The sequence below is a fragment of the Calonectris borealis genome, chromosome 18 (assembly GCF_964195595.1).
Source record: "Calonectris borealis chromosome 18, bCalBor7.hap1.2, whole genome shotgun sequence".
NCBI lineage: Eukaryota > Metazoa > Chordata > Aves > Procellariiformes > Procellariidae > Calonectris > Calonectris borealis.
The window spans coordinates 9,590,943-9,614,143 of NC_134329.1; the positions used below are offsets into that span (position 1 = coordinate 9,590,943).

The window sequence follows — 23,201 nt, forward strand, 5'->3', positions numbered from 1 at the left end:
GAGATGGAGGCGAGCCAGGCAGGGAGGGTTGTCCTTACTTTGTCAGTTCTTCTTTGTCATTTTCTGTCTCCTGCTTGTCTTCCTCCTTCTCTCCCTCCTTCTCCTTTTCTTTCTCTTTTTCATCTTTCTCTTCTTGGCTGCTCCGGGGCATTTGCTGCTGCTGCTGCAAAACAAGGGACGTAAAACAAAACAAACCCTCAGTGCTGAGGCGGATACATCGCAGCACCTGGGCCAACCTAAACAAACACGGCGAAACAATGCTGGGGGGCGAGCGGCCAAGAGGAAAAAGCGCTGCAGGCAGAGGGGACAGGCAGGGTGCTGACGGAGGCCAAAAGCTTTCTGGGGAGATCAGAGCTAGTTTGGGATCAGGCACGGCAGCCGTGCTCCGGCTCCCGTTCCAGGCAGCGGGACAGCTCCTGCGGCTCCTGGGGGTCTGCAGGCAGCGAGCAGGGACCCGACACGGGGGAGGGCAGGGAGGTGAGAACAACCCCCCTGTTCCCCGTAGATGACGGCTTAACAACAGCGGTCGCAATTTGCAGCTGGTAGGATGCATTTTGCTGGAGCACGAAGGAGACGGGGACACCAGAGATGCCCCGAGGCTCAGCGATACCAACGCTGTGATCTTTTTCCCAAGCATCTAACATGACCTACGGGGAAAGTTTCTGGCCCCGTATCACCAAGAAGGGAAGATGCCCGGCTCCCCACCCGCTCCGTACCGCCTGGCACCCTCGGTGGAGCCCGTGCCAGGCTGCCCCAACGCCGCTGCCGTCGCTCGGACCGAAGGCGCGGCGGTACCCGAGGGAGGGACACAGCGATTGTAATCGTTCTGGATTTTGTTTCAACAGCTGCAGGAAGGAGGATACTGGGGAGGCCTGGTTCCCCTGACCTCCCTTCCCTCTGGCAACCGGCAAACAAGAGGCATCTCATAGAGAAGGAGAAATTAGAGACGGAAATGATTTATTAAACCATCCTGCTCCTGGCTAATGCAGGGCTGCTTGTGCCAGGAAACCCACCCGGGCTCACCCGGCCCCTGCCCAAGCTGCAGGGCTTCCACCACCCCTTGGGAAAGGGTTTGGTGATGTAACGGGGGGAAAAATTGCCTTAAAGTGGATTTATCAGCAGAAAGGATGATCCCGGGTGGCCTGGTCTGGCCGTCACGCAGCCCTTTGGCCAAGCGCGGACGAGGTGTGCCTGCAACCCTCGAGCCGGGGGTCTGGCCTGTCCCCGCTCTGCGGGAGAGGGGAAGCTGCCTTGAACACAGGCGTCCTCGCAGCAGCGGCGCTGGGTGCAAGCTAAACCCTCTGCCCCCACGGGCCGGTGCTAAAACGAGAAGTGCGGAGCTGTCAAAACGGGCTTTGGAGCAGTTTAACAAAAAAGCTTCTGATTCTTTCAGGCCCCAGTTCAACACAAGTCCTTAAAACAACTGCTGCCATCACCGAAACCCCGCAGACCTTCAATTCCTCCTCGTGCTGGGGGGGAGGCGGCTGTGCCGCCAGGACCCCCGCTCGGCAGCGCACGCGTGACAGGCTCGAGCAGCCCCTGCAACACCTCCATGCCGGCACACGTGCCGAACACACCCGGACCGCATCCGCTCACATCCCCACTGCGCTACCGGGAACGGCTCAGTGGGATGCAAGGTGGGGGGGATCTGGGGAAGGGGAGCTGCGGAATGGTTGGGATGAGCACTTGGTCGCTTAAGATTTTCCAGTGTCCTTAAGTCTCTAAGGCTTGGGGAACGGGCCGTCTCCTGCAGCAACTGGCCAAGGAACAGCGTCGTACCCAGCGTGCTGGGCACTGCCCTTGCAGCCCCCAAACCCGGGGAGAAGGAGGGGGGCAGCCAGCAAGTCTGCTGGGGCTGGGAGGTGGGCGAGCCCGTGCTGGCAGCAGAGGAGCAAGGGGCATCCGTCAGCGTTTCCCCAGCGCTGCCTGAACTCTCCGAATCCCTCTGAGTCATGCTGTGGAGCCGCAGTGAACCCTGAGCGTGGGTTCAGCCCAGACAAACACCCACGAAGTGAGGGCTGTGACCTCCGAGGGCCGGGCAGGGAGCAGGCTCTGCCCCAGCCCCGGCCGTCACCACCCACCCGTGTTCCCTTCACCAAGCGCTTTGGCAAGGGAGGGGCGCCCAGATGAGTTTCGCAGTATTTCTACCACCCCATCGTGAATGTTTCCTTTTGAGGGATGGGGGAAACCCTGCATCTCGGAGATCCCGGCTCCCTGGGGCGTAAACCCAGCTCTCCTCCAGCTGTAAACCTAGCCGCAACCCCAGGAGTCCCTGCCCCATCAGCAGGCTGACATGGGCTCCCAAGGGAAGCTTCAGCATCGTCTCATCTTGCCTCCGTGCTCGTTCGAATCAGGGGGCTGTCACCCCGAGCAGCCATCGCAGCTCTTCCCCAGAGGAACAGGCTGGGATGGCAGCGATGCTGAGCTGCCTACGCCAGCCCGCAAAAGCAGGGGTGGAAAGGCAGGGAGAGGTGCAAGCGGCCGCGGAGGCTCACGCTGCAACGCAGGCGCTTCCCCGGAGAGGCATCCGCCAAGCTCCGGCACGATGACAGGCAAATCCCACTGGCCCAGCTTCATCAGGCCACTGCACATCCCTTTCCTCTGGCTTTGCTCCCACAGAGGTTTCAAGCCCGGCCTGGTGGAACATCAAATTAGGGCTTCTCCCACCACAGAGGAGCATCTCGATCCAAGGATGCCCTCTAGTGATTGCCCTGCTCCGGCCACGGCAGGGTGCCCGATGCCAGCAGCAAGAGCCGGGTGGGCGCAGCACCCTGCGCACAGCGGGACGGGACAGGATGGCTCTCACCCGCCGGCCCTCTCCTGCTGGGCTGAAATGCATAAATTGGGCAGCATTGTCACCATGAGGCCACGGTGGGGAAAACTGTCCCTTGTGCCACCCACGGCTGCGTTCATGTTTTAATCTGAAGAAAGCTCCTGGCCAAATACTGCTTTGAACCCTCGCAAGCATTTGGTGATGGCTTATCTCTGTGCCCAGGCTCGGCTGCACAGCGAAGACGGGCACATAGGGCACCCCCCAAACACCCCGGAAAGCCCCTCTGGGGACGGCCACGCTCACAAATGCCTCCTTACATCCCACCCGAGGCTACACCCTGGGCTGGAGGCTGTGGGGCTGGTTGAAGCACCCAGAGCCCTGCGTGGGAGTGGGCACCCCGGGGTCCCTAACGAAGCTGTGCAAGAGCTCAGCTACAAGCCGAAAGGAGGTGGGACACCCCCCTGGGGACCGAGCACAGCAGCCGCCTCGGCCCATCCACGCTACGTGCTCTACCCCAAACCTCCGATCCATCGGAGCCGGACCACAGCACGGCACAGCGCCGGGAAGTCACAGCCGGGAACCCGCGAGCTGGCCGGTCCCCCCCTCCCGGCACACGGCTGCCCCTGCGGTGCACGGGGAGGCTATTCTTAGCGCTGGACGTGGACCAGCTCTGGATGATTCAAGGGACGGGACGCCATCCCAAAGCGTGACAGGCCAGGAAATGCTTCCCCAATTACCAGCCGATGTTTCCCTCTGATTCACGCTGCCCCGATTAGAGGTGGACCGGCAGGTGGGTTGGCTCTTAGCAGATACGCCAAAGGCCGGCACCAAAACTGCTCGGCTCCTGGCAACCTTCAACCTTTCTCCACCTACATCCCTGCCCCGCTGAGGATGAGGCACCCCACCTCCCGGAGGCAAAGCAGGTACGTGCTCCCCACCTTGCACAAGAAGGTGAAGGGACGTGCCCGAAGCCAGGGAAGATGCCTGTGGCAGAGGGCAGGGCTGTCCCTCCTGTCCCTCCCTCCCAGGTCAGACGCTCTAACTGCCGGACCGCCCTTCCTCCCCAGCATCGCTGCTGCTTATTTTTGCTGCCGACACATCCTGTTTATTTAAAAAGGCCCCGGGACAAAATCGCACACGGGACGCGTGAGCGAGAGGCTGATCCTGCTCCAAGCCCATGGCGACGGGCGGCCTCCTTCCCCGCACGCTCCCCGTGCTCCGGCATGAGCTGCTCCGTAATTACAAACATCTGCTCACCTCTACCCCAATTTCCCACCGGCGCCGGAGCAGCTGGAGAGGAGCAGAGCGCTGCCAGCCCTCCCGGGAACACCCCGTGCGCCGCCGGCCACCCCCTTGCCGGGGCCCGCGGGCAGGCAGGCATGCTCGCCCCGGCGCTTGGCTCCCCTCCGGAGCGACGTTGCTCGCCCTGCCCGGCCAGCTCCATCGGGCTGGCACGTCACGGGGATTTCAGCCGCCGCCAAGCTCCCGCTCCAAGCGCGCTTTTGGGGAACACCGGCTTCTAGGTAGGTCCCGGACATTGAAACACCGGCCCTGCTGAGAACCAACCAACTTGCTGCACGTCCCGGCAGCGGGTCTGGCTGGGAGAAAGCCCCGGCGAGGAAGAGGTGCAGCTCCTCCCACTCTGTTTACTTCCTCCGCTGAGGCTCTGCCTGCTTCTGGAAGCAGGACGGGAGGGCAGGAGGAGGTGGGGGAAGCAGCTCCCCACCTTCACCCTCCCCAGCCCCGCCGGAGACGCCTGCCGCCTTGGCACAGAGACGGTGAAACCAGCCAGAAACCCCTTCCCGGCCGGCGGCGCGTTCCCCGCCTCCGAAGCACGCCGTTCGCACGCTCACCGTGAGCTCCGGACCCTCATCTCCCCCCAAATCACTCACCTCCCCGCTCCCCGGCTCCCGCGAGCGGCCGGTCCCCGACAGCCCCATCGCCGGCTCCCGGCCCCTTCTCACCGCCCAGCCATCCGGGCGCGCTGTGCCTTACATTCTCCGGCTCTGAAGGCTTCCTGACGATTTGCATAGTTAAGCCGTAAACTAACCACAACATTCCTCTTATGATTTTGCAATCTGCTGGAATAACGTGGTCGCTCTAAGTCGAGTCGATGAATCATCATCTATAAACCACAGCTCTCGTCACCGGGGCTCTCAGTGCTGGCTGCAGCCAGCGTGATTAATCCGCCAGGATGCCAAGCTTAACCTACGGCGCAGGCTTATTTATTTTCCAAACTTGCAAACCTCCGGAAAACAACTGCTCCTGCCTTCCCCATCCCCTCCGCGGCGAGATGTGCTGGGCTGTGGCAGGAGACCGGGGACCATGCCAGAGCCCCGCGCAGGAACCTCCCTCGCTGCCCACGGGGCATCCTGGCGTTAACTGCTGGACCGTGCACCTTTGCACCTTGCAACTGAGGCACCCGCGCCCTCTCCCAGTCCCCCCCCCTCGCTCCCTGCTCCGCAGCACCCTCAAAATATGCACCAAAACACCACTGTTACCAGCAGTGCTCGGTTCCCCAGCCCTGGTCCTGCTGGGGACAGGCACGGCCACCATTTCACAGCAACTCTCCCCGTGATGTTTAGCTGAGCTCATCTCTGGGAGTCCCGTTCCTCTCCCAGGACCACCAGCTCCTGCCAGCCATGCCGCTTGCTGGCGGACGCACTGGCGGGGAACCGGCTCTGGTGCGAGAGCCCGTCCCCGAGTCCAAGTACCGGCCGGGGGTGACACCTCCTCTCTCTCACGCCAGGTTTGAGGGTGGATCGGCTGGACGGGGGATGCCATTTTGCTGCCAGCAGGTGCATCACCTCCACTGCCGTCATTACGGTGCCCTTACAGAAGATGAACACACCACGGAAACCACCGACTCCTGTTTGCTCCTTAACTCAGGAGGGAGCAAACCACAACCCTCTACGCCCTCGTGCAGAGGGAGCCGAGCGAGCCAGGCGGAGCTGCGAGGCAACTCATTTCGGTACCGCGCAAGCCCATCCCCAGGCACCACAGGCAGCGAGCTCTGGGGTTTTCGCTTGAAGGCGGCTTTGCAGCCCTCGCCACAGGCTCGCTGCAGCAGCGCGGTGACACGTGCCAACCCTCTCCCCACTGCGTCACACCGAAGTCTGCCTCGACGGGGGCTCTGGAGGGAGCTGCACCCCGTCAACACGAGCCCCATCCCCTCCAGCAGCCCGGAGCGCCCGCTCGGCCAGGCCGCCTCTCCCGCGTGGGGGGTGCTGGCTCCTCGCTTCTCCCGCGGGTGACTTCAGATCAATGGCATTTATGATGTTCTCCAGGGGCACTTGGCTGCGGAGCAGGCTCAGGCCGAGGTCATTGCGTGCAATCAGGGAGTTGCAAATTAAAACCAGCTCGAGATAAGCCAAAGACAAAAGGCCTATGCTACGCTGGCCAGGAACACCTGCGGTTTGCTTTGCTGCTTCTCCAGGAGCCCCAGCACGCCTGCGATGGCCGTCTGCGTGCACGGGTGTCTGCTGGCATCACCCTGAACGTCCCACAGGGTCTGGCACCGGCACCGCGGGGCAGGATGCACTGCGCTCTTTGTGGCACAGCCGGCGGGACTCGGCACTCGGCTCCCACCCCTCTCCCCGGCCCCACGGGACGCTGCGCAGAGCATCTCTGCCAGGAGCAGGGCTGGCACCACGCAGCCACGGCTCGGGAGCGTCCTCTCTCCCACCACCCACATCCATCCTTCCACCTGCTTTCAAACTCTCCCCCCGGCAGGTCGCACCAACGAGGACCAGGGCAGGGACTCCCCCACCGAGCACCCACAGCACCAGCCTCCTCTTTAGCCACCGCGCTGCCCAGGCGCCCGAGGAACGTCCCTCCCCGTTCGCCAACGCCGTAGCAGAGGTCGAGGCGCCCGCCACCGAGGTCTGACACCGCATGGCCACCGCAAACAGCGCTCCCCGCACCTATCTACCCGTCCCTCGGCGGCAGGCTGGATACGGAGCGCAGGGAGAATGGCTTAGAAGTACGTGTGTGTACATGTGGCCAACTCCCAGGGCCCAGAGCCTCTGATCCGATGGTCTGGAATGCCTCAGCCCTCGCTGCCACCCACCGCCGCGCGGCCTGGCTTCTCACGACCGCGCGCGGCACCCTCCACTCATGGGAGAAACCACAAAGCAAAACAAGCCGCTGCCAAAACAACAAGGAGAGGAAGAGGAATGTCTGCCGGCGACTTGGCTTTGATCGCTCGTGTCCCGGGGCTGGGTTTGATGCTGTTGGCTGCGGAAGCTAGTCGAAAAATCAAAGGGCCAGGCTCGGATTTGATAAGGAGAACGATAGCGAGCACGGGGCTCACTTGGTTCAGCTCCGACCGTGACGGCCCAGAGCTGTGCTGCTCCTCCGCCAGTAAGTAAACAACAAACTCTGCAAGACAGCAATCATGACATGGCAGAGATGGAAAACGCCGGGGCCGTGCCCAGCATCCCGGGAGGCACTGAACAGGCCCCACGCACGCTCGCCAGCACAGCTCTCCGGCACCGCAGGCCACAAAACACGGCCGGTGCCAGCAGCAAAGCGCCGGCAGCCGCAGCTGGGCTGCCCTGCCGTGCCGTGGGAAAGCCCCGTGCCATCTCCCAGGGTGCCGGTCCTGGGGGCGAGCGGCGTGCCGGGGGCGAGGGGATGGGCCGGCTGTGGGACTGCAGATGCCGGACCCTGCAGCATCACTCGCCAGACCACGGCACGACCGTCTGGTGCACGCACCCCAGCGTGGGCTCATCTTGGGCGGCAGCGGGAGCCCGTTGGGCACAGGAGTCTTTCGGGCACAGGAGCCTTTCGGGCAGGGGCCCCTGGGCAGCTCAGCCCAGCACAGCGGGCACTGATGCCTTCCCACCGCTTGCTCCTTGATCTCAGTGAAGCACAGAAGTGATTTTTACAGGACCCTGCTTGCTCAGATCCCTCCTTAAATCACCGAGGGCTTTTCCATAAGAGGAAATGTTTCTTTTCTGGGTCGCTGCTGAGTTTTTTAAAAAGTGATTTGATTGCTCGTGAAGGGAAAATGACCCGAGGGGAAGACAGCGTAACGTTTGGAAGCAGTGGAGATGAGCCCCCGCTCTGTCCCAGGCGGGGAACACGTGTTTTCTCTTCCCTGTGGTTTGCTTTACCCCGCTCCCCCCTGCTCGCAGCCCCCCGGCCGCTTGCCGACCTCCCTCTGAGCCCTGCCAAGAGAAGAAGGTGCCGGGTTGGCGGCTCGTGGGACGCAGAGCGGCATCCATGCACGCCGCAGATACACCGGGGGCAAAGCAAGCCCCCGTATCCTTGCAGAAGCAGTTTTCTCTGGGATTTTCAGCCGTGCCTGCTTTAGAAAGCAACTTAGCAATGACGCGACCTACTTCCCGTCCGTTCCCAGTCAAATCTGGATCACAATAACAGATAAAACAACTCATCCCAAAACCCAACCGCTTCTATCACTCCCTGTCCCGCCGGGAAGATGCTGCAGGTCCCCCACCGGGATCGGTAACGCCCAGCCTGGATCCCAAACCCCCGTCCTCAGCAATACTCACGTGGGTGCAGGCGTGGTGGAGCACTCGCCGGGAGGACGCATCGACGGGCTGCTGGAGAAACACGAGTCCGAACTCGGGGGTCAGCCGGAACGGGAAGGTTCACGTCGCTTTTAAGTGACTATTTTATTATTGCTAACTGCAGACACGATCAAGCTGCACGGAAGAGCCCGGCTGTGGTGGCCCAAGGGTCCATCAGCAAGTGGTCCATCGGCAGCCCATGCCGGTGTTACTCCAGAGGGAAGCGGCTGCTCGTCCCTGCCTGCCGGTGCCCGTCCCCGCTCCGAGCCCACAGGTCTCACTGCCGTCCCCGCGCTGCCAGCAGCCCGCGAGGCCGCATCGGGAGCTGGGGACCGAGCAGCCATCCTCCCGTGGCAACGCATCCTTCGATTCTTTTCCCAAATATGGCCACATCATTCTCATTTAATCACCCCCAAAACTGCAGCTGAGATTTCAGGAATGCAAGTTTCCACTGTGTTTGCCCGATTATGCTGCCGGGAAGGGTGGCAGGGCTGCGGGAAAGCTGCAACGCCCTCGTAATGGGGGAGTGGGCACGATGCACCTTACGGGGCATTCCTGGAGGACAGGGTTTGGGAGCGATGGGAGCCCAGACTGAAAGAGCAGGCGCTAATGGAGGGTCACAGGACCGATATCAGCTCGAACATCGCCGTGTCTCACATCTCGCCCACCACCCCCTCTGTGCAGGCACCCCAATCCTCAACCCCCCCCGCCAAACAGGGCAGTGACGGCCCTGGGTGACAGCCCTTTACCAGCCCCAACCACACGCTCGGTACCCGGCAATCTCGGCACCCCGGAGAGGGCAGGCGGATGTTCCCGTTTCGAGGCCCGGAGGCGAACGCGGGCCCTGGCAGAGAGCGTTTAGCAAAGTACAGGACAGGCTGCAGACCCCGAGCCCTCGCCCGTGATCCCCGCGGCACTGCCGTCAGGCTGCCCTGTGCGCCGGGAAGTGCTCAAGCTACACCGAGCTGTAGGAAAAGCACGAGAGACGGGTGTTTTCCCAGAAACAACCACTTTTTCTGATGGAAACTTTGCAAGTTGTACACTGCCAGCTGCCGAGCAGGACCTGCTGCCTCCAAACGCACTCCAGCACCACCCTCCGTGCTCATGGGAAGCCCGCTGCTTTCCGTGAGGATGGTTTCGGACCAGTTTTGAGGATTCTGGGGGTTAACTGGTTTTGTCTAGATTTTTTTTGGCTACGAGGAGATGTAGATTTAAAAAGAGAGAGCCTGCGCTGAGCAGCGCACACACGAGCACCCAAAGGATAAACTCTCTGCGAGACGTTTCTCCTCACGAGGCCACACTCGAGCAGGACCAGGACCGTGGGGTCTGGCCGGGTTTGATGACGTCTCATGGGTGCTGCACCCCAGCCTGGCTGGGCAGGTTTCCCCAGCCACCAGCAGTGCTGTCACACTGCAGACCTGTCCAGAAAATGAGCCAAATTCAATCCCCTTTGCGTCCCAGCAGCGAGCTGACCTGGCCCAGCTGGCGGGATGGGGCAGAGCCGGGGGGACAGGACGACAAGCAGGACGCGGCAATATCCATCAGCAGAAGATGAACCCGCACCCCAACACCGACATCCCGGGCGTCGTTTCCAGCCACACAAACTGCTCTTTGCGGCCACAACCGTTCCCCCCTGCCCACTCCACCGATCATCTCAGCGCTGTTTAAAATACAGTGCTCAAGTCAGCACCGGCTTAAACGCTTGCAGAATAATTTATTGGTATTTGTGGCGGCAAAGTTTACTGCCCACATCCAGGGTTATTTCTGTATGATGTGCTGCATTGTTAAAGCAGCATTTTATGACAAGTACCTCCCCGTGTCTGAAAGAGAAGTTGTCAAACCCCTTGTCATTAACGAGGAGCCGCTCCCCGGATTGATGAAAATCGAATGCTTCCCAGAAATAAATACTCATCATTCATCTCATTAGCCGTTGTGGTTAACGGAGCAAGGGCACACGCACAACTTGCGGTGTAAGAGGCAGTTTGCCGAGCTCCAGACCTGATCCTCGCAGAGGGAGGAGAGGTGACGGCCGGGCACGGCTGGTCCGTGGCGGGTGCTCCGCTTCTGCGCCGGGGACGGGGTGCACGGAGACCCGGAGCCGCGGGCAGGCAGCGCCCGTCTGGCAGCCCGAGCCCTGCCAGCCCCGCCGGCTGGGACGGCGCTTATGTGAAAAAAGTAAATGGGTTGTTTATAAAAATCCAGGCTGGGGCTGTTTATCTGCGTCGGCGAGGGGAATGGTTTGTGTTTGGGGAGGGCGGGACAGCCGGCGGGACGGATAATTCGATTTGGGTTTTGGCAGAGGGCAGGGAAGAGGGTGGGCCTGGGAAAGGCCGTCGGCCCTGGCAGGAGACTGTGCCGGCTGCCGGGGCAGGTCACGCCGCAGCCCCCGCCCCGCCGGCACGGCTCCAGCACCGCTCCCCGGCAGAGGAAGGGGGAGTCCGGCGGCTCCAGTCCCCCCGGAACGAGTCCTCGAAAGCGTCAGCACTAACGCACGGGGCCCTTTCACCGAGGAATATGTGAGCACCGTCTGACAGCAGCGCCGAGGGGGACCGGCATGACGGCACGTCCCGCGGGCCGCGTCCATCCAGCGCGGCGCATGACTTCATCCACCTCTGAGTCATCCCCAGGGCGGGCGGCGGCTCCTCCGGCCGCCCATCGCTGCTGCCGACCGACCCGCCACCGGCAAGAGCACCGGCGGCTTTGCCTGGCGGGGCGGCCGCCCGCCTCCCTACCCCTGCACTGCGCAGGAGCTGGGCGGCTTCTCCCCCCGGGAATTCACCGGAGCTCCTGCAGGAAGCATAACCTGTGCGCTGCGGCCGCTCCACTGCCACGTGGGCAACGCTACTCCAAAATCAAAGCCAATTTATTCTGGAATAAAAACCCCACACTCCTCACGGAATAATTATGTTGAAATAGAGTCACTTTTCTTCCAACACGGTTTCAGCCCAACGCTTGCGCTACTACAGCCCGGCGGAGCAGCTTGCCCAAAGAGCAAAGCACACGGCGCTAATTGCCTAGCTTCAATTTTGGTGCCCCCCGCTACAGAATTAGGGGTGTTCACAGAGAGATGCTCCTTGAAATACCCTGAAGAGCAATTGCGACAGCCCCCCCAGGCGACGCAGCCGCGCAAGGGCCTTTCATTACAAGCTCATGCAAATTTATGCTTATTACTGTACATTGAACATTGGATCAGATCGTTTTATCATGACTCAAACTTTTTTCTTTTTTTTTTTTTTTTTCAATGAGAAATTACACGCTTAGAAGTTATTCCTCTCCCCACTGATTTCCTCCTTTCAGGGTTAAACGGCATTTTCCATACCCGAACGCAGAGGATTATTTTAGAAAGGACCTTCATCTCGGGAGCCCGAATATTACGCATAGCGATCCATCAGATGCACGCGCCTTTCATTCATCGGCGCTGGGGAAGGCGGCGTGCCGGGAGCATGCGCCCTGCCTCGGAGCGGGCGGCTGCTCGGTTTTCTGACAAACTGGAAGCAGAATCATGTGAAATCCCCGCTCTTGGCAGGAGATTTTTAGCAATAAGTAGCAGCTTTATGAGGAATATCCTTTGCCAGGGGACCATCAGCCAGTGAGCAGTGGGATTCGTATTTTTTAATGGACTTTTAATAAGTAGGCCACAATGATAATCTCGACACCAGAGTAGCTTTATTTCTACGTGTAATTATCTCCACTTCGTACTCAAGCTCCCCACAGCCTCCAAGAGCGAATAAGACCACCAACCTCTCCGTGAGAAAAGGAGCAAGAAAACAGCATAGGGCCACTTGAAACGCTATTTGTATCAGACCTCATCCGCTCCTCTCATCTGATATCGAAGTCAACCTCTCCTCCCCTCCTCTAAATCAATTAAATCTCACTTTTGGCGTTTAACTGCTTGACCCCTTACCAGCAGGAAAATCCGTGCTTGGAGCACGGGCAGCGTCGGGAGCGCAGCATCACGTCTCCCGATGCTGCAGGAATTCTGTTCGCAGCCCCGTCTCCTCCCTGCACGCTGCCTGTCCCCGTGCCGTCCCACCGTGTCTCCCGTCCTTCGTCCCGTCCTCATCTCTGGTGGCCGAGACTGGGCCGGTGAAGGCAGAGCCCCCGGTGCAGGGGCAGCCCAACACCGCCGCCCCCCAGCCACAGCCCCGACTCTTCGCGAGGCCACAGGATGAGGGACCTGCACGGGGTTAAAAATAATCTGGGGCCAACAGAAGCTATTTTAAGCTCAGATTAGTTCCCTGCAGCCCAGTTCAGTCGACAGCCCCGCAAATGGCTGAACTGGTGCAACGAAGGGGGATCCCCTGGGAACAAGCAGGGAGGACGCGCAGGCAAGGTGCCGGCTGAGCCTCCGGCACAGGTTACTCCCAAAGGAGAACACTTTCTGCAGGCGTAGGCAGAATTTGAGCAGTTTCTGAAGGTCCTCACTAAGCAGAAATCCCACCAGAAGCATCCCTCCATCCTAGCCCTCCAGATTTGCCAGTATCTGACCTCTCCCGTGCTGGTCTGGGCAGCCGCATGGTGACCCAGCCTGGCCCAGGAAAGCAGGTCCCATCGGCACCGCGCTCAGGGGAGACCCCGGCTCCGCGAAGAGGTGCATGGGAGATGCTTCACCGCTCCCACCAGCTTCTGGCAGGACTTTTAACTACACATTCCTTCCTTCATTACCTAAAATCCCACCCTGAAACGACTCTCTCCCCAGCTCAGCCTTCCTTTGCGGCACGGACCCAGCCATGCTGCCCTGCCAGCTCCGCTGCCTCTGCTCCGCAGCAGCGTGCCCTTCCAGCGCTCTTCCAGCGCTCCTCTGCATGCAGCCTCGCAGGAAACAGATGCAAGCGACATACAGGAATACTGGAGGTATCGCAGCACAAAACGTGCGTCTCAAGACCTCCCAAGATCTCTGGGGGAGAGCTGCTCCAGGCTGGATTGTATGCAGCAACTCTTGTTCTGCCCCTCTCTCCTACTGCTATTCCTGCGGCCAGCCCTTGGCTCTTAAAGCTTGGCTGAACACCCCACCTTCCACCTGAGCATCCAACAGTAACGGGAAATATTCACTTCGCTTTCCCCCCAGACTCAGGGATCTGACTCTTCTTTCAAAGTCAGTAATGTTCTGGTTGAGGTCTGCTCCAGCGGAGGTGCAATCCGCTCCCTTCGGTGCCCAGCAGCCTCCTTAACGATTTACAAATATTGCTGTCCCCTACTTGCAAAAACAGTCCTGCCTTTCACTACGGTCGATGCAGCAAATCCCTGCTTCCAAAGGCGGCACTGAACGAGGCTCCAAACGGCAGCACACGATCTCCACTGCCCAGGCTGGACCAGACTCATCAGCGAGGGCAAGCGTCATGGGAAATTCTGCAGCCAAGGATACTTTGGATACTTTTAAAAACCAAAATACAAATAGTACCTGCTGGCGGCAGGACCAGCAGGTCTGTGGCCGCAGGGGTAGGTAGGTAGATGCAGAGCAGAGCGTTAGATTGCCTCTCTCCCTCCACACTTGTTACTTGCTCAACTTAACATTGAAACCAGAATGAGCTTTGCTAAATGTCTCCACTGCTAACAAGAAACAAATGTGGCCTCATATTCTAGTTGCTGTGATCTACCAAAACAGACCATGGTAAACACTATAAAAATGTACCGGAGGGAACCACCCTGTGTTTGCTGGGAGAGGGACTGGATAATCTAATAGGGCTTTATCCATCCCTAATGTCTCTGAAAAAAAGAAGGGAAAATTGGGCCCCGTCCATGACATTCGTCATGTGCTAGCTATTCTGATGTCTTAATGCTGCAGAAATCAAATTGGAGCGAGGCTACCTATCTGCCTCCCAATCAGGATCTAGACCCAAGTGCTGCTTTTTATGGCCATGCAGCGTGAGGAGCTGCTGATGTCAGTGGTGGCACAGGCCGGGCCAGTTTTTCCATCCCTATCTCCACGTTATCTGGAGAGAGACTCCCTTTGTGGTCACCTCGCTCTCCTCATGACGCGGATAATTGTTCACTTCATGGACCTGGGGATCCACCAGCGGGACCTTCCTCTGGCTGAAAGCATCCGCAGGGACAAGGTATCTGCCCAAAATGTCAGCACTTATCTGGGTACCTCGGTATCGTGGTATCAGCAGTAACACCGGGATGGTCGTGTCTAGATTTGTATCTTGGCCATGGTAACGGCAAGGGTTGATTCAGTCACCTACCCCCAGGCACCTCGTGGTGCCCTAAGGTACCTGCCCAGCCCATAACCAAAGGGTTAAGGGTCTCCTCTAGCTTCAGCGCCAAATCAGCCAGCCCCCACGGGGATCTCCGACACCCTCCGGCACTTCAGATAGCTTTATACGGCTCTGCTCAGGCAGTCACCACAAGTCACTCCCACCCAAGTCATTCTCCTCCCATACTTTTCCCTGCAGGAAGAGCCTTGGGCAGGCTCTGCAAGGCAGGAACATCCCCACCCAGCCCCCAGGAGCCCTGTCCCCCGTTGGCACGCCGGCTGCCGTCTCCGCAGGGCAGAGAGAAACGGGCCCCGCTCGGTTCTTGCACAGAGCTGCAGGCTGCACGGGTAACCCCGTGCTACTCCTGACGCCTGGCCAGGTTTTCTGCATTCGCTCCATCCCCTTTTTCAAGCATCTTGGGTTTGTTGTTTGCTTTTTTAAAGCTACTGTGACCTTGGCACGGAGACGGACAAACATCAACTGCCAGAAAACAGCATGTTCTGAAAAGCTACACAGAACAAAACCACAGCCCCATTGCAGTCTGCAAGCAAGGTCTTCATCTGGGGAGGGGAGAAAAGAAGCATTTGGGGTGCTCGGAGAAAGTGCTGCTGAAAAGCTGCACGTACAAAGCACTGCAGCTCCTTGCTCAGCACAAGGGACGACGTTTTCACGCGCTCCTCCGCCTCTTACCTGGCTCTTCCCGCGTCGCCGGTAATTCCTTCTTACAAGGTTCTTGTAATTCTCATTCTTCTTGGTCAGGTAGTAATACAGGACGCAGTCTGCCACCGTCTGCAACAACACAGGCAAGTCAGGGAAGAGAAGGTCCCGGCCCCTCGCTCTGTCGGGGTGCAGACTTCAGGAGCAGTGTCCTGCCATCGCCAGGTCTCCTGCTACTTCTGAAGATCTGCAGCCCAAAGAGGCTTCCCCGCGCCTCCCTCCCAAAGCCCTTGGGTGGAGCTGGAAGAGGGGGACAATGCACGTTGTCCTAGTAAAAAGGCTCAGCTCTTCCAAGGGACAGACCGGGACTGTCCCGCGGGCGTGCCGAGATGGAGACAGGGGTGCAGAGCAGAGAGCACCCCGCATTGGAAGCGGAGCAGGGGGAAGGGCTGAATCCAGATGACCGTGGCAACTAAAGGCAGAAGAAGGAGAGCCGCCTGTCACCCTCCGTTGTGGTTACGCGAGGCACAACCTGCCACGCGACTGTCAGCTAGCGTTATTTCCAGCCGTTAAGCTCGCTGGCTCGAGCGCACGCGACTTTCTCGTGGACAGATTGAGATCCCAGCCCTCAGATCCCAGCCACCATCCCAACTCCCGTTCCAGCGGTTGGCTCTGCGAGCACCGTCCCGGATCAGATACGTTAGGAAAACAAGGAGCCGTGGCCAGGACATATTCTGCTCCTGAACAGCATGGAGCATGCCGCACTGGGAAAAGTCCTCTTCTGAACTGGGTGGGCACTTGAACACTGGTCTTTGGCTACACCTTCATACACAGGATCAGCAGTTGGATGGACAGAAATAATCCCACAGACCCATCAGGCCTGCAAGCGCCCAGGGAGGGGGGCTGCTGCGTGCTCCCGGGGGGTGCATGGGGGCTGCGCTCTCCCTATCCCTGCGCAAGGAGTGGAACCATTTGCAAAAACAGATTGCAACTTTTAAAGTGTTAATTGGATCTCTTTCTAATCTAGCCCTGATTATACACACACATGCGAACACAAAAACTTACAGTCATCTGTTCCAAGGGCTAAGATCACTACTTTTTTATAATGCAATTTAAAAATCTATTAATTCATTATATTGAGCCATACTTCGCATCTCTCTCCAACAGGATAATGGATGTGTTCTGTATCATAATTACAGCCTGATTTACAAACGAGTACAAATAAAATTAGAAGACATTTTACAGCTTGGAACACAGACTGGATTGTGAGAATCATCCAAGTCCCACCGCTTTCGGCTTTAACAAGTGGGAAAGGCTGAAAAGAGCCTGGTATCTTACAGCGACAACAGCAGGACAAGGTTGCTTGCTCGCTACTTTGGACAGGAAAGTCAAGGTCTTATAAATTATTTCCCCAGCCTGAGTCACGCAGAATCAGAGAATAATTTAGGCTGGAACGGACATCTGCAGGCCACCCCCCTGAGAGCAGAGGGGTTCCCCAGAGCGAGTGCATGGACAAAACACTGCATGAGATGGGCAGAGGATGCAACTAACTACAAGGACCAGAGAAGCAGCAGCTCTCAAGTGTTTCTTGCTCAGGAGAGCACCTGGTCCATCGCTGTCCTTCCAGTCTGGGTCTGTCCAGGATCTGCCCACATGGCCGGTCCCACAGAAGGTACCTGGCCTTGCTCAGAATGGGACTAGAGACTCGCTCTTCCTTCAGATCTCTTTGTCAAACCTTTCCTCCATCAGCCCAATTAACAGCAAAAAGGAAAACTCCAAGAAGCACAACAGAGAGGCTTGGGAAAGCTCAGGCCCTCCTGTGAGCAAACTATTCCGAAACACCAACGGGAGGTGTGCGTGCTTACACGACACCAACCTGAACTGCTGGATGAACTGGGACTCGGCCCACCCTCAAGATCCCCTCCCTGCAGGAGGAGGGGACCCTTCTGCTTTGTGCTGGGCAGCCGGGTGCCCCACACCCCCTGCGCAACAGCCTGGCTGGTGCAGAACGCCTCCAGGAGCTGCTGGAAAGCCGCTCCCCCAGGCAGATCACGGGGTGGGCTGCAACGCCTATGCGCCAGGCTGGACGCGTTCACACATCTCGCGGCTCTGAGCTCCCCGTCTCTCCGCAGCTGACTCAGTCCCTTGTCTCCGCAGGGAGCCGGGAGACATCTGGACCATGCCTGGGGCTCTGAGCCACCACCGCCCACAGGTGCCCAGCATCCGCCGGCTGCTCCAGCACCACAGGGAGCCGCGTGACGGAGAAGAGAGAGCGCCAGGCAGGTTAAAGCCAGGCAGGGAGGCTTACCTTCCTGTCCAGAAAGGATGCGATCAGGCCGAAGTTCTTTGGATGCTGCATGAACCTGGGGGAGCGAGAGGGAGAGGGTTAGTGGGGGTGCTGGCTCTGACCCCTCCTGCAGCTGGGGCCATGCCACGCCTGGAGCGGTGAGGCCAGCTCCCCGAGGGACTTGGGGGTTTGAGAAAATATTTGTCTGCTGCTCAGCTTCCCAGAAAGACAGGAACTTTAAATTTAGCCCAGTGGAGCCGGGCTGGTTGGGAGCTTTGACGTGCAGATGTTCCTCACGGGGCGGGAGAGGGCAGGGGGGCTGGCAGCACCCGACGGCTGCCCGCCACCCTGCTCAATCCCACAGTCACCCAAGCCCGTACCAATGGCAGGATGGGCACAGAGGGCAGCTGCACACCTGGCCAAGACCTCAGGATTTGGCAAGGAAAGGGCGAGGAATCGCCGTCAATGGCTGAGCACAAGCACCCCACAGCATGGCCGGGGGTGCCCCCACCGCTGAGCAGGACCCCAAGCCCAGCTGGGCTGTCAGGAGCAGCTGCAAAGGACGGGAAGGGAAACCCAAACCCCGGGAGGAAGCACAGAGCTGCCACGTTGCCGAGTTGCTCAAGAGCTCCCCGGTGGCACAGCGGCTCAGAGGAACGCCGCCTCCTGCCCAGCGAGCGGAGGAGCTGTCAGCAGGCTTGCCTGCGGCTCCGGCAGCCCGGGAGGGAGCATCGCCTACTGCGGGGGGAAGCTGTCCCCGGGCGCAAAGATGTCTCCTCCAACAAATCCCTTCACCTAGCTGGTGGGGAAGCGCCAAAGGCCAAAAAGCCTTGGGCATGAGGTGCTCCCGCTGGCAGGAGGACAGTTAACTGTTCCATCACCGAAGTGCGGGGAGCCTGGCTCTCGTGCCGGGGCTGGAGCACAGCGCTGGCCCCAGCAGAGGGGCTGCCACCAGCACGGGCTCTGCCCTGGGGAGCCGAGCGGCCAGGGCCAGCCCCGCTCGGCACGTGTGGCTCTGCCGGCTCCCAGGAGCTGACGGCTCTGTGCCCTGGGCAAATGGTTTGGAGGCAAGACATGGGCGAGCTGCGGTGTAGGCGCAAGGCAGGCAGGACGTTGAGCTCGGTGCCTCCAGCCCGGCCGGTGCTTCCCCCAGGGCTGCTGGCCGAGCCCTCTCCTCCCGCCTTCGTTGCTCAGCCCCGCTGCCAAACTCCGGGTCAGGGCACCGAGCTGAGCTCAGCGAGGGCCCGACCGAGTTCAGCCACGGCAGCAGGACGTGGGTGCTGTCACCCACACACCGATGCCCTTCTTGAGGCACGACCCCCATCTGGTTTGGGTGGCACTGCAAGAGCCCTGTCACCGTAACCGGTCACCAGAGCAAGGGATCTCATCTCCGCTGCAGCCAGCACGAGGCTTTTGTGGGTGACAACAGGGGATGGGGGGGGAATGAGGGAGGTGGGAGCATGGACAGCAACGGGAGCGTGGTGCTTGGGCATTTAATGGGGACCCAAGTCTCCATCAGCCTTTCTGCCATCAAGTGTTTTGAAGGGCAAAACTTACCCCCTCCGAGATATAACACAGACACCAAGGGAGATCCCTCAAGACACGTGACTAAATAAATAAGTAAAAGAAAAAGGAAACCACAAATGCTAGGCAAAAGAAAAAAAAAATAAGCGAAGCAGCTGGGCTGCTCAGACAGACTGGGATCAGAGCACAGCTCTGGAGCTGCTGTACGCAGCACAAACCAAGGGCTGACCAAGGGACAGGGTTTTCAAGGCCACGTCCCCGTTAACGCAGCGTCGGGGGCAATGCAGATGACAATCCGCTGTTCTTCACGGGCCAGGCCGTGTCCCCTCGATGAGGGACGGATGCTGCGTTCTCACGGTGCCCAGCACTACAGGGCCTCAGTGCCTCAGCAGGATCACGGGGTACCGCAGCCACCCCTGCTCCTTCACCAGCAAACCCCGGCCCCCCCGGGAGCAGGCTAATGATGGGCTCTCAATAAAGAGACCTGAAATCCTGCCCAGAAGCAACTTAAATCAGACTCTTCCTCGTGGTTATGTTTTAACGGCTAAAATGAGTTCAGACCTGGAGTTTGTTGGCCCTGCAGTGCCTGGCTGTTTTCTCTGAAAGCCCCTGCCGTCAGGGCTGAACAAAAGGTTGCACCAGGTTTTCAGTCGCAGGAAGAGGCCGGCTCTGGGTCACAATCACGGATGACACAACCTTAACTCCCCAGGCCAGAAGCTGCAGCACACCAGGCAGCTCGGCTACCCGCACAGCGGGATCTGGGCGAGAGCTGGGGCAGGACTCCCTTGGCCCTCCTTACAGCTCCTAAGCACCAATCTCTTAAAATAAGCCTTGTGAGAGCCCTGAAATCCTGCTGTATTTATGCCTCGAGCTCTGCATCACCCACAGTGATGACACAGAAACCACCGTGCACAGCAGGATGCACAAGCTGGGTGTGGATTCTTCCAGCCCCATTAGCCAGGCAGAGCCCCGCCATTAAAGACCAAGTAATTAGCCTTTGCGTCATTTGCGGGCAAGCCTTGCTGTTTGGAGTGTCACATTTTAAGGCTAATTAGCAATGAGGATTCTCCTCTACCAAAGGCTTGGAGCCGGTTTCCTTGTTTTGTTCTTTTTCGGTCTGTCTTGGCAATTAGTTATTTCAGCTGCAAACAGGAGTTGTCACAAGCAGGGACAGGAGGAGGGATCCTGGACACGAAGAGGCTTCCAGCATGGCTGGCCGTGGGCCTGCTGGTAATCCAGAGAGCCGTCTCACAATCGTCCGGAGGCCAGACTAAGGCCGGGCTGCCACAAGGGATGAGGTGGCCCTGGCACACCCACGTACCCCCATGTCCCTCGTGTCCGGAGCAGCGAGCCCCGGCAGAGCTCATCCTGCTGGAAGCTGAACTCCAGCTCTCTTTTTACAGACACACAGGGGACATGGGGGGCACCAAGGATGCTCCGGTCCTCCGTGCAAACACACCGGGGTCCCCGCTGGGCTATGAGATATGGAGAAGTTTGGATGCGAGACTGAGCTGGGACCCACAGCTTGGCTGACAGTGCGGTGGTACCCAGGGAAAGGAGCAGCAATCCCCCAAGTGATCTCAGTCAATAAAGCGAAGCTGGTCTCAAGCATAGCTTGCAAACAGGAGAAAGCACCGCAGCCAGCGTTTGCATGTGTCTGATGTGGGAATGCATCCGTGGAAACAGCAACCGGTGGCAAATCCTGCAGAGAGCAGGACGGAGGGCTGAGGGACGGGCACCGGCTGGAAGCTGCAGCCCGAGGGGGTCTGCATGGGGGGGTTTGGATGTTGACAGCCCCGAGAATCCCTCTGGACACACAGTGCCCAAAGTACAGGCACGTAAATCCAAAAACGTAACAGTGCGTGGAGCATTGGGTTTCACTGGCTTTATCCTTAAACTGGCTGATACAACGGGGGGAAGCAGAAAAACTTCTAGTTCTCGCCCCGTCGTGAGCAGCAGCTTCCCGCATCTCTGCACGCGGGCACGAACGCACCAACCGTATAGAAAGGCCCGAGGTTTCTGTGCAGGGGCATCACGCTGCGCCCAGGTCCGAGGCAACACACGCGGCTGTGTCCCTGGGGGCAAGACAAGCCCTTGGGACATTCATGCCTTAGCGTGCTGGGGCCCCGGCCAAAGCGTTGCACGGGTCCTGCCCACACTTCCCCAGGGCTCCGCAAAGAGAGGTGTGTGGGCTGCACTCACTTTTCCCGGAAGGTCTCCTTCTCCTGTTCACTCCACATGTTCATCACCTGCCGGTCCTTGTAGACCTTCATGGGGTCATCCATGAGGCCATTCATGTTGATGAATTTAATGCGCTGCTGGTCAGCATCGTAGAGCATGGGCGGGATGACAGCGAGCTGGCGCATCTGCTTCTCCAGGTTCTTTGGGGAAAGCAGAGAGAACAGTTGGTCAGCACCATGGGCCCGCGGGGACCGCAGGGGACAGATGTTCGAGAGGAAAGGACAGGCGGAGGAACAGGAGAATTCAAAAGCAAGCACTAGACAGCTTTATTGCTGGAGTAATTGTAAATTAAACGCTGAAAGAGGCTATCGCTGTCAGCCAGGAAACAATTAATCTTTCATTTTGAAATAAAAGGCTTTAAGATACCGTGTGGAAATGTCTGACTTAAGCAAAACACCTCCTGACCATGACGAGAGACAAGTCAAAGCAGCAGTGGCACAGGGGATGCAAACCCCCTCCCAGCCATCAAACCCACGGCCACGTGGAGGTTCAGCCCCCCACCCCAAATTGCGAGGGAAGCGGGTCAGCTCTGCAAAGCTTTCTGAAAGGGTGGGCAGAGGGAGACCTGATGTTTCCCTTCCACAGGACATCTAATATTGTTCCAGCAGGTTTCAAACGTCACCGTAACGGGGCCATCATTCCTTTCTTTCCTCTTACTGCAACACCCTGGGACATAATCTGATGCCTTTACTCCATCCTATTCAAGCGTAAAGTTCATCCAGTGGCCCAGCTGCACACCAGAACAGGACAGACTGGGCACACTGGTTTCCTTAAGTATTTGCAACAGAGTGGCCAATGTGATGTCTCATTTGTGCTGTCCCCTGCCCGAACGCCACGACTGTCCCTTCGGCTGAGCTGCTGGTGGTCCCCCAGCACAGGTCTGCCCTGCGGGGATGAAGGGATGCTCTGGCCACCCTCTTCTGTTTGCTAGCTGCACCGTCACTCCGAGTCTTCCGGGTCACCTGGGATGGCACTGGTCAGACATAAATTCCAACCCTGGACCTAGGAAGGCCAGGTCTCAAGTGCTGTTATTTTTATTTACAGCTAGACGCTGGTTCCTGGGAGAACAGTAACGTCCAATCCTTCCAGCAAGCTGCCGACCCGGGACTGCCCAGCACCGCTCTGTTTCCCCGCTGCAACCGAGCAGACCCAACCTCCTCTTCCTAAAACACAGCTCTCTGCACAGACACGGACGTTTCAACTCATTTCATCACGTTCCTCATCCTCACTAAAATGCCTCCCATTTAGCAACCGGCTGCTTCAGATGCCCGGGGGTGTCATCTCATCGTGGGAGGTCAGGGACAGCTTGCAGCCACAGCATCGACCCTGACAACCGCAGACCGCCGCAGCCGAAAGGAGAAAGCCCCTGTGCAGAGCCACGGCAGGCGCAGAGGCAGCTGGCAGGAGCGCTGCCTGCAGCTGCGAGCGCAGGGCCTCTCCCTTCACCTGGCAGGGTCTCGGGGTGCCGAGCGCCGCGGATACACCCCGCCTGCGGGCAGCCAGACCTCTCCGCTCTCCAGCAGCGTGTCGGGGCGGAGAGCTGTCCCCTGCCGCCAGCGATGCTCCCCGGCTCTCACCTCCCTGCTCCTTCCAACCCTGTGGAAGGGCTGGAAGCTCTTAAGGTCTCCTCTGAGACAAGCAAAGCAGTGCTTCGGGCTCAGCAGAAGGCTCTCGGGGTGGAGTTCAGCAGCACTGGGCAGGAGGTCGGAGGCAATCGTCTAACGCTCCCCTTGGCCACGACCTCTGCAGAGCTGTGAAATTCCCCTCTGCTTCCGAGATCCCCGTCCTCCGGGTCGATGCCTTAACTGGCTAAGAGCAAACTGCCTGGGACCCAGGGCAGGGAGCGAACCGTGGTGCAGAGGCAGCAAACATCTCAGCTATTGCTGGGCAATGGCTGCTCTCCCCTCCCAAACGCGATCCATTCACTGCAGCTGGCCTCCGTGCCAAGAGAGTGGAACCCTTGTGAAACCAGATCCAAACGAAGCCAA

At 59.0% G+C, this 23,201-nt stretch overlaps 1 protein-coding gene across 1 annotated transcript in view; it reads right to left on the reverse strand.

The window, feature by feature from the left end:
• Nucleotides 1–23,201, reverse strand: part of NCOR2 (nuclear receptor corepressor 2) — a 255,241-nt gene that overhangs the window by 64,167 nt on the left and 167,873 nt on the right. The window contains exons 12-15 of the mRNA XM_075167842.1: nt 21,175–21,353; nt 17,470–17,524; nt 15,195–15,293; nt 39–163 (exon numbers count right to left, since the gene is read on the reverse strand). Coding sequence (XP_075023943.1) covers nt 39–163; nt 15,195–15,293; nt 17,470–17,524; nt 21,175–21,353 — 458 coding nt within the window. The remainder of the gene's footprint in view (nt 1–38; nt 164–15,194; nt 15,294–17,469; nt 17,525–21,174; nt 21,354–23,201) is intronic.